The following is a 12,329-nucleotide window of genomic DNA, read 5'->3' on the forward strand; positions in this document are numbered from 1 at the left end:
AGCGGCGAGGAGGGAAAACAACTTTATTGCCGCAGCAATTATGCGTAGCTAATAAAAATTTTGAGAGGTACAGGACTGGCAGGACAGGAGTCTAGGAGCAGGAAACATCGACAGGCAAACGATTTATGCATGATCGAATAATTAATGCGTTGATTTATTTTCAAACGTGTTTTGGCATTCGAATAAAGGCGCGAATGTCAAAAAAGGCAAAAGCGTGTTCAATGGCTGGCAGTATTAACCCATTGTCAGGCAATTCCGGATAGTGCTATAGAAAAAACTCCTCCAAAAACGGCTGAAAATGTTCGAAACATAATCTCTTGCCTATCTTTGGGGGTTTTAAAAGGATTGCGATGCAGCCGCCGATGATGGGGCATTAGAGGGTTAACATGTGCGAATTCTGGCGCTTTGTCGAAATGCAAATTTATATCCCAACCTGACAGCAACAACAACAACAACAAAAGCAACAATCAAACAACCCAAACAAACATTGCTGACAAAAAATACACATACAATATGGCTGGGAGAAAAGGGAGCCGGTGCCGGAGCCGGAGCCGGATCCAGAGCCCCGGAAGCAGGAAAATCAAATATGTTAAGCGGCATTTAAGAGCGACATCGTGCCTGCCACATGAGATAATGCCCCATCCCCCAGCAGCTTGCAGCAAACCAGCCCACAATCTCCCCCCCCCCTTCCGCCAGTGATGAGCTTTTATATTTTTCTAAAAATTTGCACGCATTGCATTGTTTGTTGCCATTGTTGTTGGTGTTGCTTTTATTTTTGTTGTTGTTTTGGGAGTGCTGCTTGTTTGTTTGTTTGTTTGATTGTTTGCTCGGGGTACACAATCGTACACACACATGTGCGGTTCCCAGCGGCTGCTTCGACGGCAGCGTCCCCTGAAAGTATGGAAAGCAACAAAAAGGACATGAAGGAAAGGACATCACCGAGGCAGAAGCTTTTGATACACTTGCAGATATAAATAAAATGATTCTAACAATGTGTGCTAGAGGCTTAGGCGTTTCGGCATTGCCAACATCAGCAAAGAATCAAACTCCCCTTCGGAAGGGTACAAAAAGCGGGAAAAAGAACGGTGGCACACGCCATTTGTGTGTGTGTGTGTGTGTATGTATGTGAGAGAGAGATGGCGAGATGTGGGAAATGTAAACGGAATTGTTTTGCTTGCCTTGATGCTGACTGAGCCTGCCCGCGTGGGTGCGCTTCGTACGTGTGTTGTGTCTATGTGTGTGACAAAGGGATAATGACTGGCAGCCACACCAACTCACACGGCCCCGACCCCGGACCCGATCCCCCGCTTGAAGCAGAGGTGATGACGTCGACCGCGCTGCCCTGCGTGTCTTATCGCCAATGAAGGAAAACACGCATGCCACAGCCAGTTTCTGTCTCAAGGATATTCCACACGGGACGGTGCGGCAGATAGAACGTCCATCTGACCCCAAGACGGAGATTATGTCGGGAGTCTATTTCGCACTGAACGCTTGATCAAGTGGACACAATGGACTTGCATCATTTCTGTCTATAGTCACCAGCTTAAACGGAAGTTTTACATTAAACAATAACTCCAGAGTGTAAGATACAAATCACGAATTCAGCCAACTAAGCTTAAATAGTCTGAGAGTGGCGGCTTTTGTAGCATCTAAACAAAAGGCTACTAAGCCCTTAATAAACACTCCTCACCAACTTGGGCGTTGAAAAGATAAAGATGTCGCATTTTGTGACTCGGACGAAGAACGAAAGGCTTGAATTCCTGGAATTGTTGAAAAGTGGAGAGAATGCAGAGAAAAACATGAATATAAAATCGTTAGAGTATAAATATTTGAATTTTTCCGCCAATAACCAAGATATTATCAAAGAAGTGTCATCTCCAGAAAAAAGTACTTTGTCGTTGCAATAGAAAACGCTAGGTGGCGGTATGTCAGTTGACACGAAATTGCGCCAGGTGGCGCGGCACAGTGCTGGCAAACAGCAGTTTGTTGATATTTAACAGCACTGCTAAGTGCATATTATTTGGCGCAAATATTCAAAATTTCAAATTAACTTTACTTTATTTTTAAATGAAAAAAACGAGGATATAAATATTATGTTAAACTAAAATAATTGCACTTTATTTACGGTAAGCCCTAAAGTTGATTAAATTTACAGAATTATACAATAATTTGTTCAACAAAATCCATTACGCAAAAGGGCGAACCCTGCCACGCCCACAATGCAATAGCAACGTCAACAAAAACAACAAAGACGATCAACGACTCGATCTATTAAATTTAAATGACTATTGTTCCTTGACTCAGTTTTTCCATCGGAAGGGGGGTCGGTATGCCTGTGGGAGCATAATTGTGGGGCGAGGACCGAGAGCGGTGCTTTGTGACACGACATCGAATAAACATATATATATTCTTCGCTAATTTTAGTTTTAGTTGTAGATTTAAGCACTAATTATCACATAGTAAACTTATAGTGTAGGCTTTTGTTTCCACTTGGACTTGCATTGACTTGCAGTTGACTCTGGGACTGGACCGCCAGCTCAGCGATATCCCAGCAGATATTTGGGCAGATAGGTGATCGAAGAGAGCAGGCTGTAGCTACGGATTGGGTGGAGATAGAAATAGATTGCCGGGGGCACGTGAAATTTAAGAACTTCTCTCATTTATTCTCATCTGAACATTACAGAATCGTGTCACCATCAAATAGCTATATAACGTATATATGTATGTGTCTGTACAATCCTTATAAGTACGAGTATCTCAACCACCAATGTTAACCACAACCAAATCAATCGGAGCCCAGAACTCTGTAGTTGTCTGCTCCCCGGATGCTGGGATTTCTGTCCGATCCTCTGCGCTGTGTAGGGTTTTAGTATTTGGTTTTTTGGTTGTAGTTTTTTTTTTTTTTTATTGTTGAATGAACCACACCAGTGCAGAAAGTAAAATAACTTGATTATTTATCGTGTTTAAAATAAAGTTTAAATGAAAATGGAAGATCACGAGCACGAGCACGAACTAGTGAAGAACACAATCAAATGGAAAGCAACCAACCACCACAGGGAAAACACTTAGGATTTACTGAATAGTACATACGAATTGGTCAGTCCACGATAGAACCACGACTTCCACGACTTGGAGGACTCCTCATCGATCTTGGACTCGACGTCCGCGCAGAAGTGCTTTCGATCGTGAGAGCGTCCGCTCTTGCAATCGCATATCAGACGCTTCTTGCACTCGGCATCGCAGGTTGGCCGAGCCGGCGAGTTTTTCCAGTAATATCTGTTGAAGGATCAATTAGCCATTAACTAAAGGCGAAGCTAAACTTTTGGTGGAGTTTAACCTACTTGTAGTAGAGCTCAAAGAGCTCCTGATTGTTGGTCAGTTCGTTGAGGAGGTTGTTCCAATCGCTGGGCCGTAGGGCCTTCATATTGTAGGCAGCACGGGCTGTGTATAGTTTGTACCAGATGGGATAGCCATACAGATTGGCCTCCTTGAGGTTCATTATCCACGACTCGTGGTCGATGACCAGCCGCGTCGTAGAGTCGTGATCCCCATCCACGTAGTACATGCGGTAGCCAGGATTCAGATCGTAGTACGGAGACACAGAAGGTCCTATATACGCTATGCTGTTGGGATGATCTGCAACAGAATATAGAAAACAAATAGATCAGAAATGTTGCAAATGCTGTTGATCTGTAGATCGTTTCATACTCAGATCATGTGGGTCGTAGAACATTTCAAACTCATCGTAGTGCGTGTGGCCGTAGAACTGAGCCGTGATTGTGCTCTCGTAGCGGGAAATGATCTTGTAGAAGTTGCGCGACCAGACCTTCAGACAATCCGAATGTCCTGGCGGTATGTGGCCTATCACATGAACCTTCTCATTGGAGAACTCTGCACTCTGCAGCTCGTAAATGAACCTAAAGCGATCAAGAGATTTTGTAAGATCTGGGATCCATTTCATTGGCTCAAGTCCCTATGCTCACCATTGCAGTTCTGTGGCCGGATCCGTGGAGTTGAGCAGCAGCCACCAGTTCTTGTTGTTGCAGTAGTTCATGTTCAGCGAGATGATGCGGAATCCGGGACGTACCAGCACCGAGTAGAAGGCACCACGCCGCACCGTATGGGTGACACTCTGGGGCAGCCAGCGCCGCCATTGGATGTCGAGTTCGTCGTACAGCCAGCTGATAGAGATGTCCACCTGGTTGACGTATGGCGGCGGAAAGCTGTTCACTGGCGCACTCTCATGGTTTCCCAGGGCCGGGAATATGGGGATGCCGGGGAACTTCTCCACCATCTGCTTGACCGTCTCCTTAATGATGGCCAGGTTCTCCTCCTTCGTCTGGTTCCAAACATCGTGGGGCGGCAGGTCGCCGGTCCACAGGATGTAGTCGATGTCCTTGTGGGTCTCGGCAATGTGCTCCAGCATGTGGTCCACCGTCCGCTTAGGGGTGTCGCACTTGCGGTAATCGCCCCACTTGCCGGCAGCTGCATTCGGTGTGGCGGGTCGCCCGCTGCTCAAGCGGCAGCAGAGAGGCTCGTTGCAGTCCGCGTTCGAGCCCTCGGCGTAGTGGGGGTCGTAGTGGGTGTCGGAGATGTGCAGCACCTTGAAGAAGGGGGCCGCCTCCAGGGGAATGGGCAGATCGGCGAGACGCGGCGGCTTGGGCACCGGCGGGAAGATGACCTCCCACTCGTGGTACGGATTGTAGACGTCGCCGCAGCCATCGCCAATGATGAAGCTGCAGAGCTCGTCGGGACTGAGGTTCACCCGCTTGATCACGTAGATCAGCTCGCTGCCGAAGAGCTGGGCCACGCCCTGGCAGACTCGCGCGCTCTGGATGTTCAGGTTGGTGCAATAGTCTGAGATCATGCGGATCAGCTCCGCGTCCGTCTTGCCCGACTGGATCTGGTGCTGCAGCATCCCGGATCCGGCGCGGCAGGCCGTGCAGGTGACCTTCGACATCACACTGTTCTCGATCTCGAACGCCACCTGCTTGAGATTGAGCAGCTTCAGCGCCTTGTCCACAAACGGCGGATACACGAGGCCATCGCCGGAGCCCACATCGTACCACAGCATGCGGGACTTGGACGTCTGGTTGTGCCTGATGCTCACAAGGCGCTGCAGGAACTCAGCATCGGAGCCATCGCCAGATGTGGCAGCACTGTGGGTGCGATTCGGATGATTGACCAGATCCAGGTGCGGCTCAATGCTCCGCGGCTGCTCCTCAATCACCCACCGCTCCATCCGCGGCTGCGTCCAGTTTATCTGCGGCCTGAAGCGTGTGAAAAGGAAGGGGAGTGCTGCAACTGTAAGTGAAAATCCAATTAGAAACGATCTCCCATTGTGTGAGACGACTCCACTCACGACGGTGCTCCACTTACCCTCTGTCACCATAGATAGAACTGCGAGAAGAGCGAGTATCATGAGTGCGATGAGCCTGCAGTTTCCTCTGGGACTCGGCCATGGCGGCTGCTGTGTCATAATTGCTGGGAGGACGTTCTGCCTCTGGAGCGGCCAGTTCCACGGGCAAGTGGCAGTCAGCAGTCGGCAGTCTGCAGTTGGCAGTCGGGGGCTTGACCTACATGCAACCGAGAGTACATGCATGCATATACCCGAAAGCAGAGACAACGAAATTGAAGAGTCATTATTATGTTAAACGAGTTTCATTATTATGAGGAGTGCTCCTTCATCAACGTTTTTCGGTTTGCTTTGGTTTTAATATGCAGTTTCTTTTTCCTGTTTTTTTCAGTCTGTCGACCCAGTGAAAAAATAAAAAAATATGAGCAATTTATGTAATTTCTGACATAGGGTCGAAAATAACCATGTAACATATGTAACTTCGTCTTTTTTTAGTGACTTGTTAAACAAGCTTCGCAATTAAACAGCATTAAGGAAATGCCGATATTCCTTACACAATCCTGAACATCCCACGACTTATTTGGCTTTATGTGTCTCCCTTTAATATGAATTCCAGTATCACACACACTTGACCTTTGAATTGCCTAACACTGGCAGAATCTATTTTCCCGTTTGCATTTGCAATTCCATCTATGTGTGTGTGTGGCTTCTGTAACCATTTGACAGCACTTAAAATCTCGTTAGCTGTAAATGGCTGACATGTTGGAACACCCACAACATCAGCGGCAACAGGGGGCATGCATCAGCATCATCGGTTGCCTGGCAACTGCCACCACTTGACACTGCCATTGCCCCACGCAACATTAGATGAAATTGTTGCAGTGCTGTTATTTGGATTGACAGATACATTTGTATCTCTCTGGCCCCAATGACTCGCGTTCTTTTATTTCGTGTACCTAAAGCGCATATCACAGATCATAGTTTTTAGCTCCTTACTTATAGAATTTTCATAGAGAGAGAGAGAGAGAGGGTTATCAATCTGCCGACACTGTTGTTGTGCAGCTGCTGCCAGATCTTATCAGTGTGAACTACATATACAGCAAGATGCACAAGGCACACACAAATAACAACACTCTTATCAACATATAAGACCTCATGTTATTCAACTTCTGTTTCTTTCCAGTTTCGAGAGAGGTGAAAGTTCATGTATGTATGTACATATGTACATTTCCAGCCTATGATTCGGTTGAATATCTCATTTGAATCCCTCAGAGTGAATATCCTCCTCTTGTATGAGTAATAGCAAGCTAAATTGTATATTTTTATTCGTATCAATTGCCAGAGCTATGTACGTATCAGAGTATCACATGACACGAAATCAACATAGCAGCAACACTCGTACTCGTACTCGTATAATCAAAACAAACAAATAAAGCAAATTGATTTGTTTGCCTCCCATCCGAGCCATGGCGGGGCTGCGGCTGCGTCAACCTTCAGTAGAGCTCAATGCCATCACATTGGATGTCATCCAGACATGCCTTTTGCCTTATGCCTTATGCCTCATACCGCTTTGCCTCATCTATTGGTTGGGTCTGCCAGACAGATAAAGCGCCACTGTTGAGCCACTGGGCGGGGGCTCTGGGGCTGTGTCTGTGGCTGTGGTTGAGGGTACATTGGCCTCCCTGGAGTGAAATCGTCACCGTCTCGGAGTAGAAAGAAAACCAAACTTTTTATTTGCCATTTGCCATTGCGATTTGTGAAAAATCGAAAGTGTTGCCCGACACAGAGCACAGGGTTCACTTGGAATATCCACTATTGTATTAACACACTACAATCGGATGGGCAGGGGAGAGGAGGGGAGCGGAGGAGAACTCGTTTCGTGGACAAGGTTAGGCACCGCAGGTTAGGGACAGCACTAATTTCCAGCTGAATGCAGGTCAAGTTAGAGCCGTCAAAATGCTTGAACCCGACAGCACAGCCGCCATACAGATACACAGCTACACAGCTAAACAGCTCAAACAAAAGGCGTTACAAAACTATCAAAAGCTAAACGAACGCATAAATGTTTTTTACAAATGTTTCTTGGGGCTTATCGAACCGGTTTATCGGTTATGGCTGCTGCAGCACGTGGTCGGGCGGTAAGTGGATTTTTGGCACACCATCTGCATCCGATGGTTCTCAGCTTTCCCATTCAGAGTCGCCTTCATTCAGGGCACGATTCCCCCCTCCAAGCGTACAGCCGTCCAGCCCGCCTGCCTGCCCCCCGAAGAAGGGCCAGGGCAACGCACAAAGAAATCAGCTCCGCTCCCGGCGCAACGGTAATTCCGAAAGAAAAAGAAGTCAAAAATGTTGTACGCGCCCAAAAACTTTCACTTTCTTTAGAAATTATATTTTTGATAATTTTCGTATAATTTCTTCTTTCTCTCTCGCCTGCCCCGTGGCAGCGGCACATGAAATACTCTGGAATGTGCTAACAACCAGTGCTGCTCCCGCAACGCACCGCACCGCACCGCACCGCACAGTCCCGTCCCCAACCCACACCCAATCTTGTTGGCTTTTTATCTCAGACTCCCTCTGCCTCCTCTGTCTTTTTAGAGTCTATTGTATAACGGCGCAGGCAGACAGGCAGACAGACAGGCAGGCAGTCAGGCAGTCACGCTGCATGTAATGATTTAATGAAAATTTCTTGTTTTATAATAATTAGGAGAGAGATGGCAGACGACCCCTAGATGGATGGTGGGGAGGGGAGGGCGGAATGAATGATATGAAAACGAAAGTGAGTTTCTTTTGTTTTTCCAGAAAAGCCTTAACCAAATGTGGAAATGCAATACACGTATGCTTGGATTTCACAAATAAAAGCACGTCAGGGAATCCAATCCAATCCCAAGCAAATAGCGCGTATAATTCTGAAAAGCATTACATATCAATCCCAGTTGATTTCAAATGACATTTTTGTGAGTTCCAGACAAGGAAGAAATTAGTTCTACTGCCATTACCAATTGAGGCACGTCGTAAGGAAAACAATGTGAAATGTGGTAAATGAATCGGCAAAAGTCTGATCCAATCTCTCCTTTTAGAAGCATTTGTTGATCTTTATTCCACACCCCGAAATTTCTGGGATTGATATTCATGGTCAAGCTTCAGTATACGTACGATGGTCAGCGGAATAGCCTCGTCATGACCAAACCAAACACTGGCCTATTTATTTGCTTTTGGTTAGCAAGAGCTAATTAAATATGCACCCGCCGAATACCTGACACGCACAGCAAACTGCACGCGAATAGAAACAGAAACATAAACAGTAACAGATACAGATACGGAATGCCAAAGACGGACAAAACCAATGAAAGCGCTGCGTAACCAGCAGCCGCTCAAGAAGTCTTGCGTATGCCAAATGAATACCAAATCAATCGAGAAAAATAGAGATGGAAATACAGAGAGCGAAAGATACATATTTATGGAGACAGAGAGAGAGAAAAAGTGAAACAAAGTGCAGACGGATGAGATGACAGATTTACAGCATAACTCATGATTTTGCAAGCAATTCAGAAAATGCACGGTCTGCGCATGCGTGACAGACAGTCACAAATCCAGAAGGAGGAGAAGGCAGACGGGCAAAAGCCAACGCCAAGTGAAATGCGCAAACGTGTTTTTCCTGCGCTTCTGACGACATGTGTAACAGTAAAAACAGTAAGAAAACTACCACAACTGGTTTAGCAGAAACAAAAACCGAATCAAACCAAAATATTGATAGCCACCACCCCTCCTCAATGGATGGGTGTTCAAGCTTTTTGACTTGCCGCACTTACCTGTCCAAATAAATTCACAAACAATCAATATTTCTTTGCTTTTCACACACAATCTCACCGGCGAAGACGAAGACGAGTCTGAACTTTCGTTCTTCACTTGACTTGACCCACAACGAACCGAACCGAACCGAGCCGAAACTGCACTGAACTTGCTTTTGTTCTTTTTGTTTGGATTTCGATTTGAGCTTAGGCTTGGAATTGGAATTTGATGGGTTTTCGTTTTCTATTTTTTTCTCTGTTTCGCTTTTTCTTTCTTCAGCTCTGCTTGGCGCTTTGGCTTTGGCGGGTACACTTTATTTATAGACAATATTGTGCCATAATTCGCGACTCTCCTTTGTCGATTGGCCTCATTTATTTACGTTTCATCTGTTTAGTTTACGCTTTTGCTACCCACACACAATACAATACATTACAATACAATACGTACTCGTATTTTGATATTTCTTTTTTGGCATGCACTTTACAATCGTTGCTTCTGCTTTATTGGTTGCTTCTGTCGTAGATTTCACCCGCTTTGACTGAGTTTTCAATGGAAGCCAAACGCGTTTCTCCGCTCCGAGTGTGAAACGCGAACAGACAGAATAAATGCGATGGATGGCCAGAGTAGCTTTGGAGCCGAGCTTGCTGATAAAAATTCATGATCTGTACACCAGAGAGAGAGAAAGAGAGAGAGAGTGAGAGCGGGAGATCTGTGGAGCGCATTTCGTATGTGTAGAGAGCTCCATGATTTTCAGAGAGGTAAAGCTTTTTATTCACAGAGACAATAACAGAAGAGAGAAGCGTGTGATGTACTTTAAGCTCCGGCGACTTGCATGAATAACTTTTGACTGTTAATTAGTTAGTCTGATGTCTAATCTCCCTAATAGAAATTGTTCTACTATTGTTTCGAAACGGAAGTACATATACTGTGCACAGCAACCAGCTAATGAGCTTAAGTCACCGTAATTAAAATTAGTTAGTCTGGCTTCCATTTCAGTGTTTTAATCGGTTGGTGTGGCTATAACTTTATAATGTCTGTAGTTTTCCACTTCTTTTATTTGAATATTTCAATTATATTTACATTTTTGCACACCCACATTGGTACATTTCAGGGCAGAGTTGCAGGGAATGTGTTGCCTATCAGTGGCCGTAACAATCATTTTCGCGGACTGAATTGGAGGGGGACATTAATCACTCTATTAATCAATCTCTGCTAACCGTTAGAAACCGTTTATGGCAATGCACTCGAGTGATTTATGACGCTGCCTATCAGTATCAGGCTGAGGACTCGATTGACGCACTCTGGGAATCGTCGCGGCTATGGGCGACGGGGAATACGTCATGCTTAAAGCTGAAGAATCGCTGTAGGCTGCTCGGATCGGCCTCCATCTCGACTACTCGCTGGGCAGAGGGCTGCTCCCCGCCCCGTACTTCAGTGGTTGGTGGTGGATCGTGCGCGGGATAACAACGCCACGTGATAGTCAGCTGCCGGAGGCCACAGCAGAAGCAGAAGCACAAGCCGCATCGCTTTGTCGGCTCTGGGGATTCCGTGGGCATTGGTCCGTCCTGGCCCCGACCGGGGCGGCGGCAGCAGATTAGGTCCATGGTCTTCTGCTTCAGCAGGGATACAGTGCGAATGGTCTGGGTGAGGAAGGTGTAGAAGAGCGGGTTCAAGGCGCAGCTGAGGAGATTCAGGATACCAAAACTGAAGTAGAGCAGCCAGTCGACGGGCTGCGAGTAGGAGCCGTACAGGCGCATGATCAGAAAGATCCAGGCGGGCAGGCGCAGGCAAATGAAGACGGCCATCATCAAAATCACCACGACAACCATGCGCCGGTGGCGAGCCTCGCGAGCCTGAGCAGCTGGTCCCATGGCACTCGGTGGCTCCTGATTCATGTTGTTCGCCCTTGGAGCTTGTGGGCTGGGAGGGATCGAGGGCAGGGGAGGCTTGTCGATGACAAATGGCAGGGCCACGCCCATCGCACTCGCCAGGGAAGAGGGCATCAAAACATCCCCATTACTGGCCGCCGGCAGGGGCTTGAATTGTCCCTCCTGATTCGGCTGCTGCTGCTCTTGCTGGTGTTGGTGGTAGTGGCGCCGCACCCAGAGCTGCCGCGCTATCACCGCGTTCAGCCAGATGAAGCTCACGATGCAGGGCAGGAAGATGAGGGTGAACAAAATGACGTAGTAGAGGCCCTCGTTGCTCTGCGTATATGTATATAGAATTGCATAAATGTTTTTTCCCACGCCAAGCGATAAGATAATAATCCCATAATCGCCCCGATCCCCACGTAGTGCGATAATCTATTCATGGACTTACGACGCCCGCCAGGCACATGCTGACCAGCTCCAATTCTGTGACCTCCAGCTTCTGATCTGTCTCCCCGTCGTCGTCTGTTGTCTGCTGTGTCGGGGTCTCCAGGTCCAGGAGATAGATTCTGTGGTACTCGTAGATGCCAAACAGTGGTGCAGAGGCGCCTATGGAGCACACCCATATGAGGCCCACGCAGAGACAGCTGTAGCGGATGTCAGGGTTCCAGAAGCCCAGCACTGGCCGCATCACGGCCAGGTAGCGGTCCGACGCAATGGCCACGAGGGTCAAGCTGCCGGAGAGCACCGATGTAGTGGTCACAAAGGGCACAAACCTGCACATAAAGCTGCCAATGGTCTGGAAAAACAACCAAATTCAACAAAGGTCGCCAACCGATTAAACGCGGGACTCACCCACAACTGGAGATAATCCGCATGGAACTGCGCTATATAGGACACGGTGCAGAAGACACTGGAGACCACATCGGAGAAAGCCAGCGAGAGCAGGCAGGCCCGAAAGAAAGGGCGCAGTTTCCTCCTGGTGTTCACATAGATGGTGCTCAGATTTCCAAAGAATGCCATCAGAAAGAGGGCGCCCACAACGCACATAAAGGCATTCCGCTTGAAACGATTCAACTGGCTGAGGTCCTCCACGAATATGCCCGGATAGGGCTCTCTCGCAGGACTCTCCGTCACTGTGGTGTTCTTGCCCAAGGCCCATTTCAAGTACAGCTCCAGTTGCTTCCACGTGTAATGCAAGAGCGCCATTTTCAGCTGCGCCCACAAGTACGCAACAGTTTTTCCGCGAGCACGCACTCCACCAACCTCGAAAGCGTTGGCATCAAAACTGTCGAAAGATTTACAACAGATATGGG

The 12,329-nt window shown here is 47.4% G+C and overlaps 2 protein-coding genes across 3 annotated transcripts; both read right to left on the reverse strand.

Annotated features, from left to right (window-relative positions):
* Positions 1–2,091: 2,091 nt before the first annotated feature.
* LOC6601321 (sphingomyelin phosphodiesterase) lies at positions 2,092–9,727 on the reverse strand. Of its 2 annotated transcripts, none has more exons than XM_026985712.1 (7): positions 9,166–9,727; positions 5,380–5,576; positions 3,984–5,304; positions 3,709–3,917; positions 3,342–3,636; positions 3,091–3,276; positions 2,092–2,595 (listed from the first exon to the last, which is right to left on the reverse strand). In XM_026985712.1, exons 2-7 carry the CDS (start codon positions 5,477–5,479, stop codon positions 2,538–2,540), a joined length of 2,169 nt encoding a protein of 722 aa, XP_026841513.1. In that variant the 5' UTR covers positions 5,480–5,576; positions 9,166–9,727; the 3' UTR covers positions 2,092–2,537. The 2 variants fall into 2 exon arrangements, with proteins under 2 accessions (XP_026841513.1, XP_002026372.2); XM_002026336.2 differs by lacking the exon at positions 2,092–2,595 and adding an exon at positions 2,638–2,854.
* Positions 9,728–10,401: 674 nt separating this feature from the next.
* Positions 10,402–12,222, reverse strand: LOC6601323 (gastrin/cholecystokinin type B receptor). Its single transcript, XM_002026338.2, has 3 exons — positions 11,869–12,222; positions 11,465–11,812; positions 10,402–11,349 (listed from the first exon to the last, which is right to left on the reverse strand). The coding sequence occupies exons 1-3, from the start codon at positions 12,220–12,222 to the stop codon at positions 10,420–10,422; spliced, it is 1,632 nt and encodes a 543-aa protein (XP_002026374.1). The 3' UTR covers positions 10,402–10,419.
* Positions 12,223–12,329: the final 107 nt, after the last annotated feature.

The sequence above is a fragment of the Drosophila persimilis genome, unplaced genomic scaffold (assembly GCF_003286085.1).
Source record: "Drosophila persimilis strain 14011-0111.01,24,50 unplaced genomic scaffold, DperRS2 tig00000002-arrow-pilon, whole genome shotgun sequence".
Lineage (NCBI taxonomy): Eukaryota > Metazoa > Arthropoda > Insecta > Diptera > Drosophilidae > Drosophila > Drosophila persimilis.